At 41.4% G+C, this 13,607-nt stretch overlaps 1 protein-coding gene across 1 annotated transcript in view; it reads left to right on the top strand.

Moving 5' to 3' along the window:
• Positions 1-13,607, top strand: part of COLEC12 (collectin subfamily member 12) — a 122,001-nt gene that overhangs the window by 9,743 nt on the left and 98,651 nt on the right. The window contains exon 2 of the mRNA XM_066624804.1: positions 11,114-11,164. Within this exon, the coding sequence (XP_066480901.1) occupies positions 11,114-11,164 (51 nt within the window). The remainder of the gene's footprint in view (positions 1-11,113; positions 11,165-13,607) is intronic.

The following is a 13,607-nucleotide window of genomic DNA, read 5'->3' as shown; positions in this document are numbered from 1 at the left end:
CATTGGCACCCTGATCAAGTCTCTGTCAGATATTATTTCCTGAATGTCCCTGTCAAAGATTGAAAGCAGGTGGGCTGCTTCAGGGAGCTCTTGGGTTCAGAGGAATGTGGTGTTCTACCAGGCCAGATGTTGTTAGTGAGAAGGGGCAGAGTACATGCATGGAACCTGTATCTTCATATGCAGTATACCTCTGAATACCTGTTTCTGGGGGCAGCAAGAGCAAGGACAGGCTCTATCCTTTATGTCCTTTTTGTGGGCTTCCTAGTGGCATCTGGTTAACCAGTGTGGAGAAACAAAATTCTCTACTTGATGTGTCTGGTCCTATTAGCAGGGCTGTTCTTATGTTCTTAAACCTGGGATTCATTCCTTCTTATGCCTTCTTCAGGAAGTAATATCTGATCAGGTCTCAAAGGACAATTGAAAGCTGGCCCAACATAGAGGCTAATTAGCAAAGTGACCCGCCTCCACCTGCCCGCCCACTTCCACCACTCCTCTTTCTGCTCCCTGCTTTTAAATAGAAAGTGCATCAGAGTTACTCTGTCTATTGTTCTTTTCTTTTCCACAGTTCTTCCTTTCTATTTCTTTCTTGCCTTCTGAATTCAGGGAATTACAGGAGCAGTGACAGATGGTGTGCTCCCAGGTAAGGGGGTGGAATTTGGTATACTGCCTTAGTTAATAGTGGACCTTGGACTGTCCCAGATAAGATCTCTCTCTGAGTTCAACTCTTCTGATTTCCTACTGTTACATTTTCTAATTTATAGAATCAACATGTAATGAGTGCTCCTCATGATACACTTGTTCTTTTATGCTGGAATCTTCACTGCTCCTTATTGGTGCATTCAGTTACAGATATATCTTCCTTTATTGCAGTTATTTCTGCATATTATTTGCCCATGTGGGAGCTAATTTATTTAGGTTATTCTTTCCCACTTCCCTTGCTTATCTGTAAGCTATTGGAAAAATCTTCTTCTTTTCTCATTTAATTGTCTTTTTTCTATTACCATCATTGCTATACCTCTGTGAACACATGTTAAACCCATGTCAGGCTGAGGTTTCAAAATTTCATATCTGCACATTTGCTGTTTAAATACTGTATTACTATTAACAAAAACGTGCCTTAATCAATCCTGTTTATTGTGAAAGTCATGTTGAAGTTCAAAATCCACATCATCTACAGCTATGTGATACATCAAACATTGGCTATTTCTCACATTCTGCATGCTCCACACCAAAGACCAGTTTGGTTTATTGTTGCTATTTAACATGACATGCGCTATAGCTCTCTCTTATATGTGCCAAGAATGACATTAATAAAATTTAATAGTAAGGCTGTAACTTTCCCATTGAAATTATCCTGGTCCAAAGGATCTGACGGGCTGCCAGAGAAGGAGAAAGTTGAAAGCTTTATGTGTAAGAAAATGTTGGCCTTAGCCTCAGACTTTCTCACTGGAGCCCAGTGAATCACTCATGGCTGGTGACAAATGCATGATTTCAGTATACCAAAGCAGAAATCATACACTCAACCGATTTGTTGCTATTCTACTTCCAAATGTGTTTTGAGTGGAAACAAATCAACTAATCTTTCTCTATAGACCCCCTATGGATGTCCACTCCCATGAATTATTGAACTGTAATTTAACTAGCTATGCATTATTTTAGAATGTACATTGGTAAATATTGATTGCTTTGGTTTTTCATCAGATAGCTGAAGAGTAATCAAAACTTGCAGTTAAATATGTCAAATCCTGAAGGCTGCCAATAATGGATTAAATAATTCTGAGGCCCCATTCTGAGTCATACTTAGGGATTTTTAATCCTCCCCTTTGTCTCTCATTTTCCAAGTACTGTACTGTACTTAATGTGCAATATCAGAGGTGCCAGAACTGTAGCATGCTTGGAAGGCATTTTTTGTCTGTAAGCTGCTGTGCTCTCATCCTAGAGGTATAAGAGCTGCTTGAAGTCATGGTTCATGCTTCAGTGGTAAGCTGGGCAGCCCAAGACCTCATGACTCCTGAGGTGATACACCAAATTCTACTCCCTTCCTTATCAGTAATACACCAGCCTCTGCCAACTCCACTGTTCCCAGTCCCTGGATTCAAAAAGGAAGAGGGGGATGGAATGGAAAATAGAGAATGGAAGTTTCATATGCTAGAGCAGCATTCTTCAGCTTTGGGGTTGTGACCCCAACTAGGCCATGAAGACCCATTTGTTGGGGAAATGGGAACCAAGTTAGGGGAACCAAAATGACTGTCAATCATGCCAAGTCATACTGTTGAGGTGGCATGGTGCAGAATGCGGGTAGATGGTTGCATAACGCCAACATTCCACATGTGAAAGTATTGACATAATGCTTGCAAACATAGGATTGTTACTGAGCCTTGCTCCACTGTTAGACTTTGCTGTATGCTGCATACCATCCTATGTTACTCTGCAGCAGCCTGTCCAGCACTGATATAAAAGTCAGGGGGGACACATTGTCTTGAAAAACAAAAATGGTTGTGCTAAGTTCAAAAAGAGCCTTCCCCTCACTGAGACCTATGGGGGGCAGGGAGTGGGTGGGGATGGGCTGATCAGGTCCTGGAAGCAGGGTGGGATCAGTGGTGGGCCGTCTGTCTGTCGGGGTCATGGCTCAGAAAGGTTTAAGACCACTAGAGCTTTGGAGACCCCTCACTTTCCTCTCTCTTACACTTCCTCTTCTGCTCTGTTCCTCTGTGTTTTTTTTTTTTTCAAATCCAGGAAGCAGGAAGAGGAGATACATCAGAGGTGGGTCCTGGTACATGGACAGGCATGTGGCTTGGCTACCACCTGAGACAGCCACTGCTGTTGATTTTGCAGATGGGCTGGCCCCACATGGACATGGTTGTGTTTACTTCTCATACTGCTCAGCATGTTCCTAAGGGGGAGTTCTGGCCATGTCCTCTGTTTATTTTATAGGCATGCCTAAAGGCAGGCGCCTAGAGAAGGTGTCTGCCACAAAAGATGACTATGAATGGCCAGTTACCGTGGGATGACCACTTGTAATCATGTTCTGTGACATGTGGATTGCTCATCATTTGTGGTGCAAAGCTGCATAGTGAGGTAGATTGTAACTTCCTGTAACCTCAGAGCCAAGTCATTGTGCCTCTGTTGAGTTGAACAGGATGCTATGGTGGAGGAAACCATCACTGCAATTACTGAACCTCTGTATGATAAGGATGTCTGAGCCTCTAATTTTGATTCTTAACAGTGATGACTCGAATGAATTCTGTTTTTTCTTTTTTAATTTGTTTATGTTGAGATTTTCTGGATTTCTATCTTCGCTTCTAAAAGGAGTCTTGGAAGCCATGCACAGGTCACGAGTTGTATACATTCTGGGTTGTCTAGGTTTGTTCTCAGGTATAACAACAAAATATTCAAGAATTCATGTTTTGAAAGCAAAAACACATGTTAACATATACTTGGTTCTCTGTCTTAAATGTACCATAAATGCTTGTCATAAATAAAAGATTTTGCATGAGTCATTATAGAGCTTTACTGCCAAGTAGAGAAGAACTATCGTTGAAAAATCACACCCTTGCTCTGTTTCAAAAATAATTAAGTAGTAGGCAGCAGGCCAGGGAAATCTAGATAAATACCTGGCAGTGCTGTTGGGTAAACTATGAGTAATTAATTGGCTTACATAGTTCATGTAGTGCTTTGAGGATAGAGGCCTGGCTTTTTGCAAATGCACATAGCTAAATATGTAAGCCTTACAATTCATATGCATCTTTTCAGGTTTACTTTGCCATACAATTATATTACAGGAAAATACTTTTATTATGACACCTGCCTTCATTACATGCCATCTGTTTGTAATTAAACTGGATTTGATTGATAAATAGCCCAATACTGTTCCCTGACAGCCCACAGAATGCAGCACTGCTGATGGAATGTGCACTGCATCCTATGGTAGTGGGCGGACCAGATGGCCTAGAGAATCCAAAATATTTTTTACTTACCTGTCCGTAGGCCACTTGGCCTCCAATGGGTCTCCTTGGATCTACACCAGCTATTTAGCTGGTGTAAGTCTGAGGAGATTCAGAGGCTGTGTTAGACTGGGAAAGGGAGGATAGAATCTTGGTGTGTACCACTGCGGTTAAGTTCCTCCCCCTCCTGCCCTTGAACTGCCCCCTACCTGTGAAGCCCCTCCGCCACAAACTGTCACCTGCTCCAGTGGCACATCGGGGAGCTGCTGTCATGACCTCTGGCCATTTGTGCTGACAGCCTTGGTCCACAAGACAGCAGTGCGGCTTTCACACCCTAAATCAGGACCTGCACTGGTGGATCATGAGATCCATCACTGCATACCCTAGAGAGGACTGGGGCATAAATCTTAGGTTCAGTTCTTTCTGATATAGCCCTGAACACTATAAGAGTAGTAGGCCAATCCTAATAGACTACTCTGCTTGTGGAACTAGTGTTCTGCCAGCACTAGCTGCCATAAGGCAGTGCATGGTGCTGGAGTACCAACAGAAATGTTAGAACCTTACTGCGCATGTTGTTCCATCACTGGCTGCCCTCCAGAGCAGGTATTTCAGTGCAGAAAGTGGAAGTGGGTGGGGAAGGTCAGGGTGGGGATGAAACTGGTTGAAGAGGGGGAGGAATGTGGCGGGGAGACTGTGGATGGGGTAGATCCAGCTGCTATGGTGCCTGCCCGATCCTATACTCCATTTCTGCAGCATCCTTGCCTCTTTCTTTCCTGGGACTTGTGCTATCTAAAGAGCTGGAGCAGGTTCAAGAAGACCAATTACGGGGCGGAAGGCTTACGGAGGCCCCTTTCTTCCAAAGCCTTCCACTCCACTCCATCTCCTGGATACAATGCCTGCCTTTTTGACATGGCTGCACCTACCATCGGTGGAAAGCATAGGATTGGGCCATAAGATACAACTATCTGGTTTTGCATAGAATGGTACTTGTATCAATTGTCCAATAGCCTCTTGAAGCTTAAGTACAGCAGTAGCAATCGTGGTAGGAACTAATACCCCTAAACCTGAGGCCCTTCACATTGGCCATCCTGTAAATGCAGCAATGAGCTACTAACAAAAGTAGCAACTTACAAAACCAGGTTGATTGAAGTGTTTATATAACAGCAGAAAAACTAAATTACTATACAGTTTCCAAGCCCGTAAAAGTCCAGACTCTTTTTTCAAGTCACTGGCCGCAAGCTGTGAGTTGAATCAGGGTCAGTGACATCCAAGACTCGAGTCATCAAAAATAGCCGCTTAGTGTGACTCAGATAGAGTCAACCTGAGCTGAGTGCCCAACCCTGCTTCCCCCCTCATTTCTGTTTTGAACTGGTTTGTTCCAGACCCCAACTTGGTAACTGAATGAGGTTCAATTCATATGTTACTTTGGGGAAATGCTTTCCGTGCTATACTGATAATGGTCCTCAGTCACTTTGCATAAACTGAAGTAAATTATAACTTCCTACCTTCTACATTTACCACAGATACTTGAGTATAAGTTGATCTCACAGATAAATCAAGGGCAAGTTTTGAGAAATCATGGAATTTTTCAATGATCCTCGGATAAGTTGGGAGTTTAAACTTGGGGGGGGGGGGCGCTGACTATACTTTACTCTGATTTTACCCTAGCCCAGATCCTGAAAAATAACTTACCATTAATTACCTAAGAACTGTGCAGTCTCTAATTTATTAAAAAAATAGTAAAAGATCATAAGATACAGTTTTATTCATTAACTTTTTTAATTCCTGTCTTCACAACCTTTTTGTAAACACTATCAGAGTAAGTGTAAATAACATACCAAGAAAACCATTAATCAAATCCTTCTTTAAGGTGTCTAGTGTGTTAAGCCAGAGGCTCTACATATAACATACAACATAAACACATAACTGGGAGTGTGTAATTCAGTTCAAAGCAGAGAGACAAGGAATGACTGTGAGCACGTACAGCTGCACATAGTTGCAACCCTATTTACTCAGAGGTAGAGTAAATAGGGTTGCAACTATGTGCAGCTGTACTTGCTCACAGTCATTCCTTGTCAGAGGTAGAGTAAATAGCTTTTACTAAATAGAGTAAATAGTAAACAGAGATAGAGTAAATTGCTTTTCATGGATGTTATTCTTAAGTAATGGCGCACCAAACTGTAGCCTGGTTCTTTGTTTCAAATGGAAACAAGGATTACATCCTGGTGTTTTTAAAAACTAGACCTCTGCCAAACATTTGCAAAGTGAAATGAGGCTGCAGAATGGTCTGCTAAAGAGAACAAGGCTTGCTTAATAAAATGGGAGCCTTGGTTTGCCTTTTTTCTCAGGAGCAGTGAAAAGGTTAACTTTGGCTGCAGCTCGCCTTGAAGCCTGGTCATCATGGAGATTGATTGCCCTGTCATTATCTCTGCTGTGCAAAACTCTGACCCCTGAGTGATCTCACAGATAAGGCGAGGAGATGATTTACACTTGATTTATTGGCAGAAATTTCTCACCTTATAGGCAAGTTCCTATGGTAACTTTTCCAAAGAAGTGTCCTTAGTCACTCCTCCTTGCTTTGATTATGTTTCTACTTCTTTTTCTCTTCACCACTAACAATTTGCAATCCTGTTGTTATTTTGTCCCTTTGGGCATGTAACCTGGATATCATTAATTTGTGTTTAATATTTTGCCAAAGATTTCATCTCCTCCCAAATCCCATCATTTTGTTATTGAATAGCTCTAAAATCTATCAGTATCTCACATATGATCACTAAAACATTGGTTCATTCTCTTACTATCTGCTCCTTGGATTCCTACTACATGATGATGCCAGTCACGAAGACTTACAGCTGGCAGGGGTAGATAGAAGCTGATCCAAATTATACAGTTTAAGGGAGTAGGAACAGACCAGAATAGGAGAAGAGGTGTTCGGTAATTAATGACTATCCCATTGTGGCTCTCTTCCATTCACTGAAAACTTAGGGTCAGTGTCAACTGCACCTCGCTGTCAGTTATTATTAAATGCCAGTTTGGTTCCATTTAAATCCATTGTCATTAAAGATTTCACAAGGGTGAAGAGGCCAACCTAGCTCATCGTACCAAATCTGGTTACACTTGTTCCTAGATACAGTATAGTCATTTTTTCTCTTGGTTTGTTTCTAGGCTAAAGTGCTATTTTAACCCTCAAAACTCTACGTGGCCTAGGGCCAGTTTGCATGAAAGGGCCTCTCCTTCCAGATGTTTCCTTATAAGCTCTAAGGTCATTTGAGGAGGGCCTGCTTGGCTCTACTCATTCATGGAATTGCAGACAAGAGGAGCTGTATCTCAAGCCTTCTCTTTGATGCCAGCTTTTCTTTGGAACTCCTTTCCAAGGAAGATGCAGCTCATGGGCTCCCTTATTAAAACCTTCTTCTGTAGAAGACTGTTGCACTGTTTTGTTTGCTTTTAATTTGTCCGTTTTTAATTTGTCCATTGATAGTATTATATTTTTTAACCTTGTTTTTAATTTTCAGAGTCACTCTATGAGTACACTGTGCTGAGCATATAGGTTAAAAAGCTTTAAATAAATAATCTTTTGGTTAGACTTCTTTTTCTTACCCAATTCCTCTTTTTTCTATTCTGCTATTTTTTCCACAACCAGTGCTTTGACACCTATTTCCTCTTTTTCCCCACTCCCTTTGCTGGTTATCTTTTTGTGTCAATATTTACCAACCTTATCCATGCATTTTTCTTCTTGCAAGTACCCCACTGCCGCTTCCTCATTCTTCTGGCACTAACCTCTGTAAAATTAGAATGCAGTGACAGTTAAGAACATAAGAACAGCCCCACTGGATCAGGCCATAGGCCCATCTAGTCCAGCTTCCTGTATCTCACAGCGGCCCACCAAATGCCCCAGGGAGCACACCAGATAACAAGAGACCTCATTCTGGTGCCCTCCCTTGCATCTGGCATTCTGACATCGCCCATTTGTAAAATCAGGAGTTTGCACATACACATCATGGCTTGTATCCCGTAATGGATTTTTCCTCCAGAAACTTGTCCAATTCCCTTTTAAAGGCATCCAGGCCAGATGCCGTCACCACATACTGCAGCAAGGAGTTCCACAGACTGACCACACGCTGAGTAACAGATAAGGTGACTGTTGCTGCTTGCATTGAGCAGCAAAATGACTTGGGGTGCTTTTTTGGCCCAAGTCTGCTGCTGACCCCTGCATCCCGCTATAGATGAAGCCATTCAAATCTGCTTCCTGCTTGCTAAACTGAGCAGGAAGCAAATCAGAGGCAGTGAACGGTTCTCCTAACTTATTTCCTTTTTTCACAGTCCCTTAAATGGACAGAAAGTGTGAGACACACTGGGACCTTCCCCAGTGCATTCCACATTTTCTGTTTAGTTTAAGCCATCTTTGCCCAGTGTTGCATATACGCAACAAGGACCAAATGTGTACACCTGTGGGCTGGGCAAAAATGGGTTAAAGGGACTGTAAAGAAGGAGAAAGGTAAGGGGGTAGGAGTCAGACTCACAGCGTTCTATGTGGCAAGTGTGGGGAGCGCAGCAGAGATGGTGCGTCATTTCCCATTGCTCCTACTAGGGTGTCTTCTTCTGTTGCTTGGTTGTAACCTTTTTCCTTGAAGAACTGTAACTTTATAACTCATTCCTATCTGTAGCTTCTTTGCTTTCATCTTTCATGGTGACCCTACAAAACTATTTTGGCTTTTACTGATTAACCTTCTCTGCCATCTTTTCCATCCCCCTTGTCGTGTGCTTTTACAATGTAAGTACACAGCAAAGCCAGGATTGATTACTGTTACAGGTGGTGCCTTGGTATCCACTGATTTGACTCACCACTGATACTGGAGTCCATATTTAAATACCTTATAACAAGGGTAAAAAAAACACCAAAATCTAATTTTCTACCTTCATGCTGTTAAACTGCACTGGTTGCAAGCTTCTAAGAGTTAAAGATAGTTTTAAAGACCAATTTCTGGGTTTCTTGTTTCTCCATTCTCACCCCAGAATGCTTTGGTATATAGACACTATACCTCATTCAACCACTAGATGGGGTGAATAATGGAATCTAATGGAATGAAATTATTCCATTAGGAGTAAGTCAAAGTCAAAAACCTTTATTGGCATAAACAGTAAAACCAGGATGTAAAACAGAAAGGTGTCCATATACATTAATAAGACTCAACTTCTTGAGACAATTCTTGTATAAATACAATAAAGGTACTTTGCCACATTGGTTGTTAAAATCTCATTCCTGCTGGTTAGCAACTATCTAACCATGAGCATTAGGAGTAATGAAGGAGCAAGAAACCCAGAAGTGGGTCTTTAAAGCTATTTTTCCACTGATTTGGTATCCACTGATTTTTTCTTAATCCACTAGGGTTCCAGAACAGAACCGCAGTGGATAACAAGGTACCACCTGTACATGACAAGTAGTAAGTTTATGACCCAATCTATTTGGATGCCACACTGATGTTGCACAGACATAAGTGTAATGTTAGGCACACAAGTCTCTCAATGGCAGGGGTCCCTGTGGGTTATCTGCTAGCTGAAAGGAACCCTTTTCCTTTTTCACCAGTTCTCCTTAGAGAAGCCATTTTCAACCACTGTGCCGTGGCACACTGGTGTGCTGCAAATGGTCCCCAGGTGTGCTGCGGGAATTTGGGAGAGGGTCATTTATTAGTAGGGCCATTTGGGAATGCGAGCCCCCCACTGACAGCACAGTGTGCCTTGTCAATTGCCCAAAAACCAATGGTGTGCCTTGACCATTTTCATGCCTTGCCAGTATGGCATGAGCTGGAAGAAGTTGAAAATCACTGCGTTAGAGAAACCAAAGAGATACAGCTCCGTGGTGCGCATCTGATCACTGAGATGTAGTCTCCCTGGCAGAGGCTTTAGTGCTGGCGTAGGTGTGGTGAAATTGGCTGCCAAACATGGTCTGTATCCTGTGCTCCATTGTAGGACAGTGGGTGGGACGGGGTGTGGCAGGTGGTGTAATTTTCTGCTGTTTTTCCCTTTCCATTGTTCCTTATGGGGTTCCTCCTAGCTATGCCAGCTCTGTTGTGGGTATAATGTTTTTCTGGTGTTGGGGATAGGTCCATTATCTGAAAAGGGGTTAGATATAGTGTACATAGGCTTTTCCTTATCCCTCTTTCATCCCTCCTCTGTCATGCCGCCATTGCTAGATTAGATATAGGTTAGATATAGATATAGATCTATATCTAGATCTAGATAGCACTAGATCTAGCACTAGACCTAGCATTAGATCTAGATATCTATAGATATAGCTATAGCTATAGATAGGTTAGATATAGTGTACATAGGCTTTTCCTTATCCCTCTTTCATCCCTCCTGGGTCATGCCTCCATCGCTTCCTGTTTCGGCCTCTGTGCTGACAGACTCACTGGTGTAGGAGTGACATCCAAACAATGTCGGTGCAGCATTTTTTTCAGTGTTGCACTGGCATCTGTGGTGTATCCATCAATGGATAGGCTTCTACACTGGTGGGGTTGTTGTTCCACGGGCTTGTGTGGAGATGCACTGACTATCTCAAAGATAGAACTGAGCCTTTAGACTCAGTTCATCATAATCAATAGAATACTATTGATTATGATGAACTCAGTAAAATGCAAATCTGGCAAGCTGACAGGCTGCTGTCTTCTTTCTGTCTATAGAAGAACATTAGGCTTGTGATCAGAAACTTCAAAGCATCTTGCAGCAGGTCTTAACCTTGGCTCATAAGGGATCCCTCATTTCTTCCAAGGCAGGACTGAAGTTTAATCTCTGTATTTGTTTGCTTTATTGTACTTGTAAAAATGATATATTTAAAGCCAAGTATAACTTGATTTATTGGTTATTATTTTATGTGAAACTTTTCTGTTCTATTAAACTGTGTATTGGACCACCCAATAATTTTCATACACATGCCTCTGAGTATGACCAGATGACTTTAGGCTTGTGATTTGAACAAATGAGGCTCCAATTGTATGTATAAACTAAGTATTGGATAGATACTACAGAACAAAGAAAATGCCCTTGATACTTTCAGATTCCACTAAGTAAAGATGCAGTAAATGCAATAAACACACAGAATTTTCAATGTCTAGTATAGATGGGAAAACATTCATATACTAACATGATTTTTTTTTTACAAAATGTAGACGACGTTGCAGAAGAGGAGGAGGTTCAGTCCTTTGGTTACAAAAGGTTTGGTAAGTTACCCTGAATCATTGTATTCATTTTTGTAGTGTTTAGATTCAAAAGACAACAAAAGTCTTCAATTATAGTGCAGAACTGTTATGTTTATCATTAATCATTAAACACATTTATCATTGTGTTGTATATACACAACAAAGAAGTGGCAAGGTATTGATTGTAAAAGATGATTTGATCCTTGGTCAAACTATGGTCACACTATGATTTGATCAGGAGAGTTGATTTATGGTTGATTGCATCATTCCTTTTATAAAAATCTGTTTTTGTCATTTTCTTATTTACATAATTGTTTTTTGCCAATCCTTGCAGTTCAGCAGAAGTGATTCCATGTTAACAGTTGCGAGATGCACACAAATACCATATATTACAAAATGTCTTCTTGATATTTTCTGTCCAGTTAAGTCACTTCCTGTCACTGATCTTCACAGGCCAGTAGCAGAAACAGAGGTCATAAATCAGAAAGTACCTAATTAAAAGGTTGCTTTCTATTGTGAGGGTTTTGGTATAAACAGCCTTTCTACCTATACTGAATGCATATGATATGTCCTTCCTGTGCTGATCTTGCTAGTTTATGTTACCTAGCACTGATCAGCTAATGAGAGGTGTTCTCCTTCTCCCACCTTGAAAATGAGGTTAAAGAATGATCCATTCTCTTATGTACCACCTTCCAGCAATTCTTTTTAGTTGGTGCTACTAGTATCACACATGAAACTTCACACTATGGCAGGTGGTACTTGGCCGAGTGAACTATTCTACATGCATAGAAAACACTTCTATAGGGGCCGTGTGACATTGTTCTGCCAGACCCCATCAGAGGTGAAGATGGGTAGGGCAGCAGTAGGGTGTAATTCTATACTAGTTCAGACCTTGTCCTCAGAAAGATGCAGGTTGGGCAAGGTGGCAGCAATAGCTGGAGAAATCTCTCCCTTGTTGCAGGAATGACTGTATGGTGAGCTGTGCAGTCCTGCACAAAGCAGCCATCCCTAAAGGCCGTGGTTCTTGCAAAAAAAGGGTACTCATGGAAATATTATAGATTTTTGTTGGTTTTTAAACAATAATCTTGAAAAGCCCTGCCTTAAAGACATTCCAGAGAGGAGTAATTCTATAGATATCTGCAAATCTGTTCACTTTATAAATGGTGGTTAACATTTTATGATACCAGCATGCAACATTACTTATTCTTTTCTGGACATGGCACAGTCATCATGAACACCACCTGCTGAGAGTGATGAATCTTGAATCTTTCTGAACTGTAACTTAGTAGGTGTGCTATGAATAGCACTGATATACAGCTAATATCGTTTACCACAACTGTTCACCACCTTTTTGCACCTTTTTGGAATCTGTCTAATGGTTGACAAAGAGCAAAATACATCCCATGTGTGTAGCTGGCAGAATCGGATGACATCTGTATTTTGGGAACGGATTGAGGAGGGTGGAGAAAGAAAGAACTGTAATTGCTCTGTGCATATCACCCTTCATGTGTCCCATTTCACAGATTACCCCCAAGACTCCTCTTAAGTCTAGGCTTGTTTATTTCTTGGCAAATGTAGGCAATCTTGTATTTTGAAGAAAGCCCTTTTAAAAACAGTCTAAACTGTGAATTCACCCTTTCTCAACACACAGGCACATCCCACATCCTCTGTCTGTGGTATCCATATCATTAAATTCATTTGAAGTACTAGATTATGCTACCATTCACTGCAACAGGCAAGACCGCAGTCTCACAAAGTTATGCCAAAATAGCATTAAGTAACAACCACTGTGGACTCTGGCTCTCCTTGAAAGCATTGGAGAAATACACACTAGCAATTTTTTGGGTGTTTGTTTAGTGAGAAGAAGGCTACCGAGGAAAGTCAGCAAGGTTAGGAGAAGCTCTGTATTAGCATTTTTATTTTATTTGTTTAAGGGCACAATCCTAACCCCTTATGTCAGTGCTTTCCAGCACTGACCTAAGGGCAATGCAGCTCCTAGGTAAGGGAACAAACATTCCCTTACTTTGAGGAGGCCTCCGTGAGTGACACCCAACTGCAGGATGCAGCACATGTCCCATTGGCACCACTATGCCAGTGCTGGAAAACACTGATGTAAGGGATTAGGATTGTGCCCTAAATTAGCTTGAAAAATTGATGGGGAAGGGGGCTCATTGAAACCATGAATGAGCAAAGAGAAAACAGGGAAACATCATTCATTCTTACCAAATATAAGTGCTTAATTTCATTCACTTTAATCAATAAGCAGCATGTTTAAGATGAACAAAAGAATTAGATTAATATTTGGAGGCTTCTTAAACACAATAGCCAGGAGCACAGTCTTTATTAAGACCACGTACTACTGACTTCATGATGCTGAAGCCCAATAACAGGGCTTGGCTTTTTTCCTCTGCTTATGAAATCTGCCTGTGACATCTGACAAACCTGTCATCAGGTAGAAGAATAT

The sequence above is a fragment of the Tiliqua scincoides genome, chromosome 4 (genome assembly GCF_035046505.1).
Source record: "Tiliqua scincoides isolate rTilSci1 chromosome 4, rTilSci1.hap2, whole genome shotgun sequence".
NCBI lineage: Eukaryota > Metazoa > Chordata > Lepidosauria > Squamata > Scincidae > Tiliqua > Tiliqua scincoides.
The sequence above is the reverse complement of the archived record's forward strand: the minus strand, read 5'-3'. Positions and strand labels throughout refer to the sequence as shown.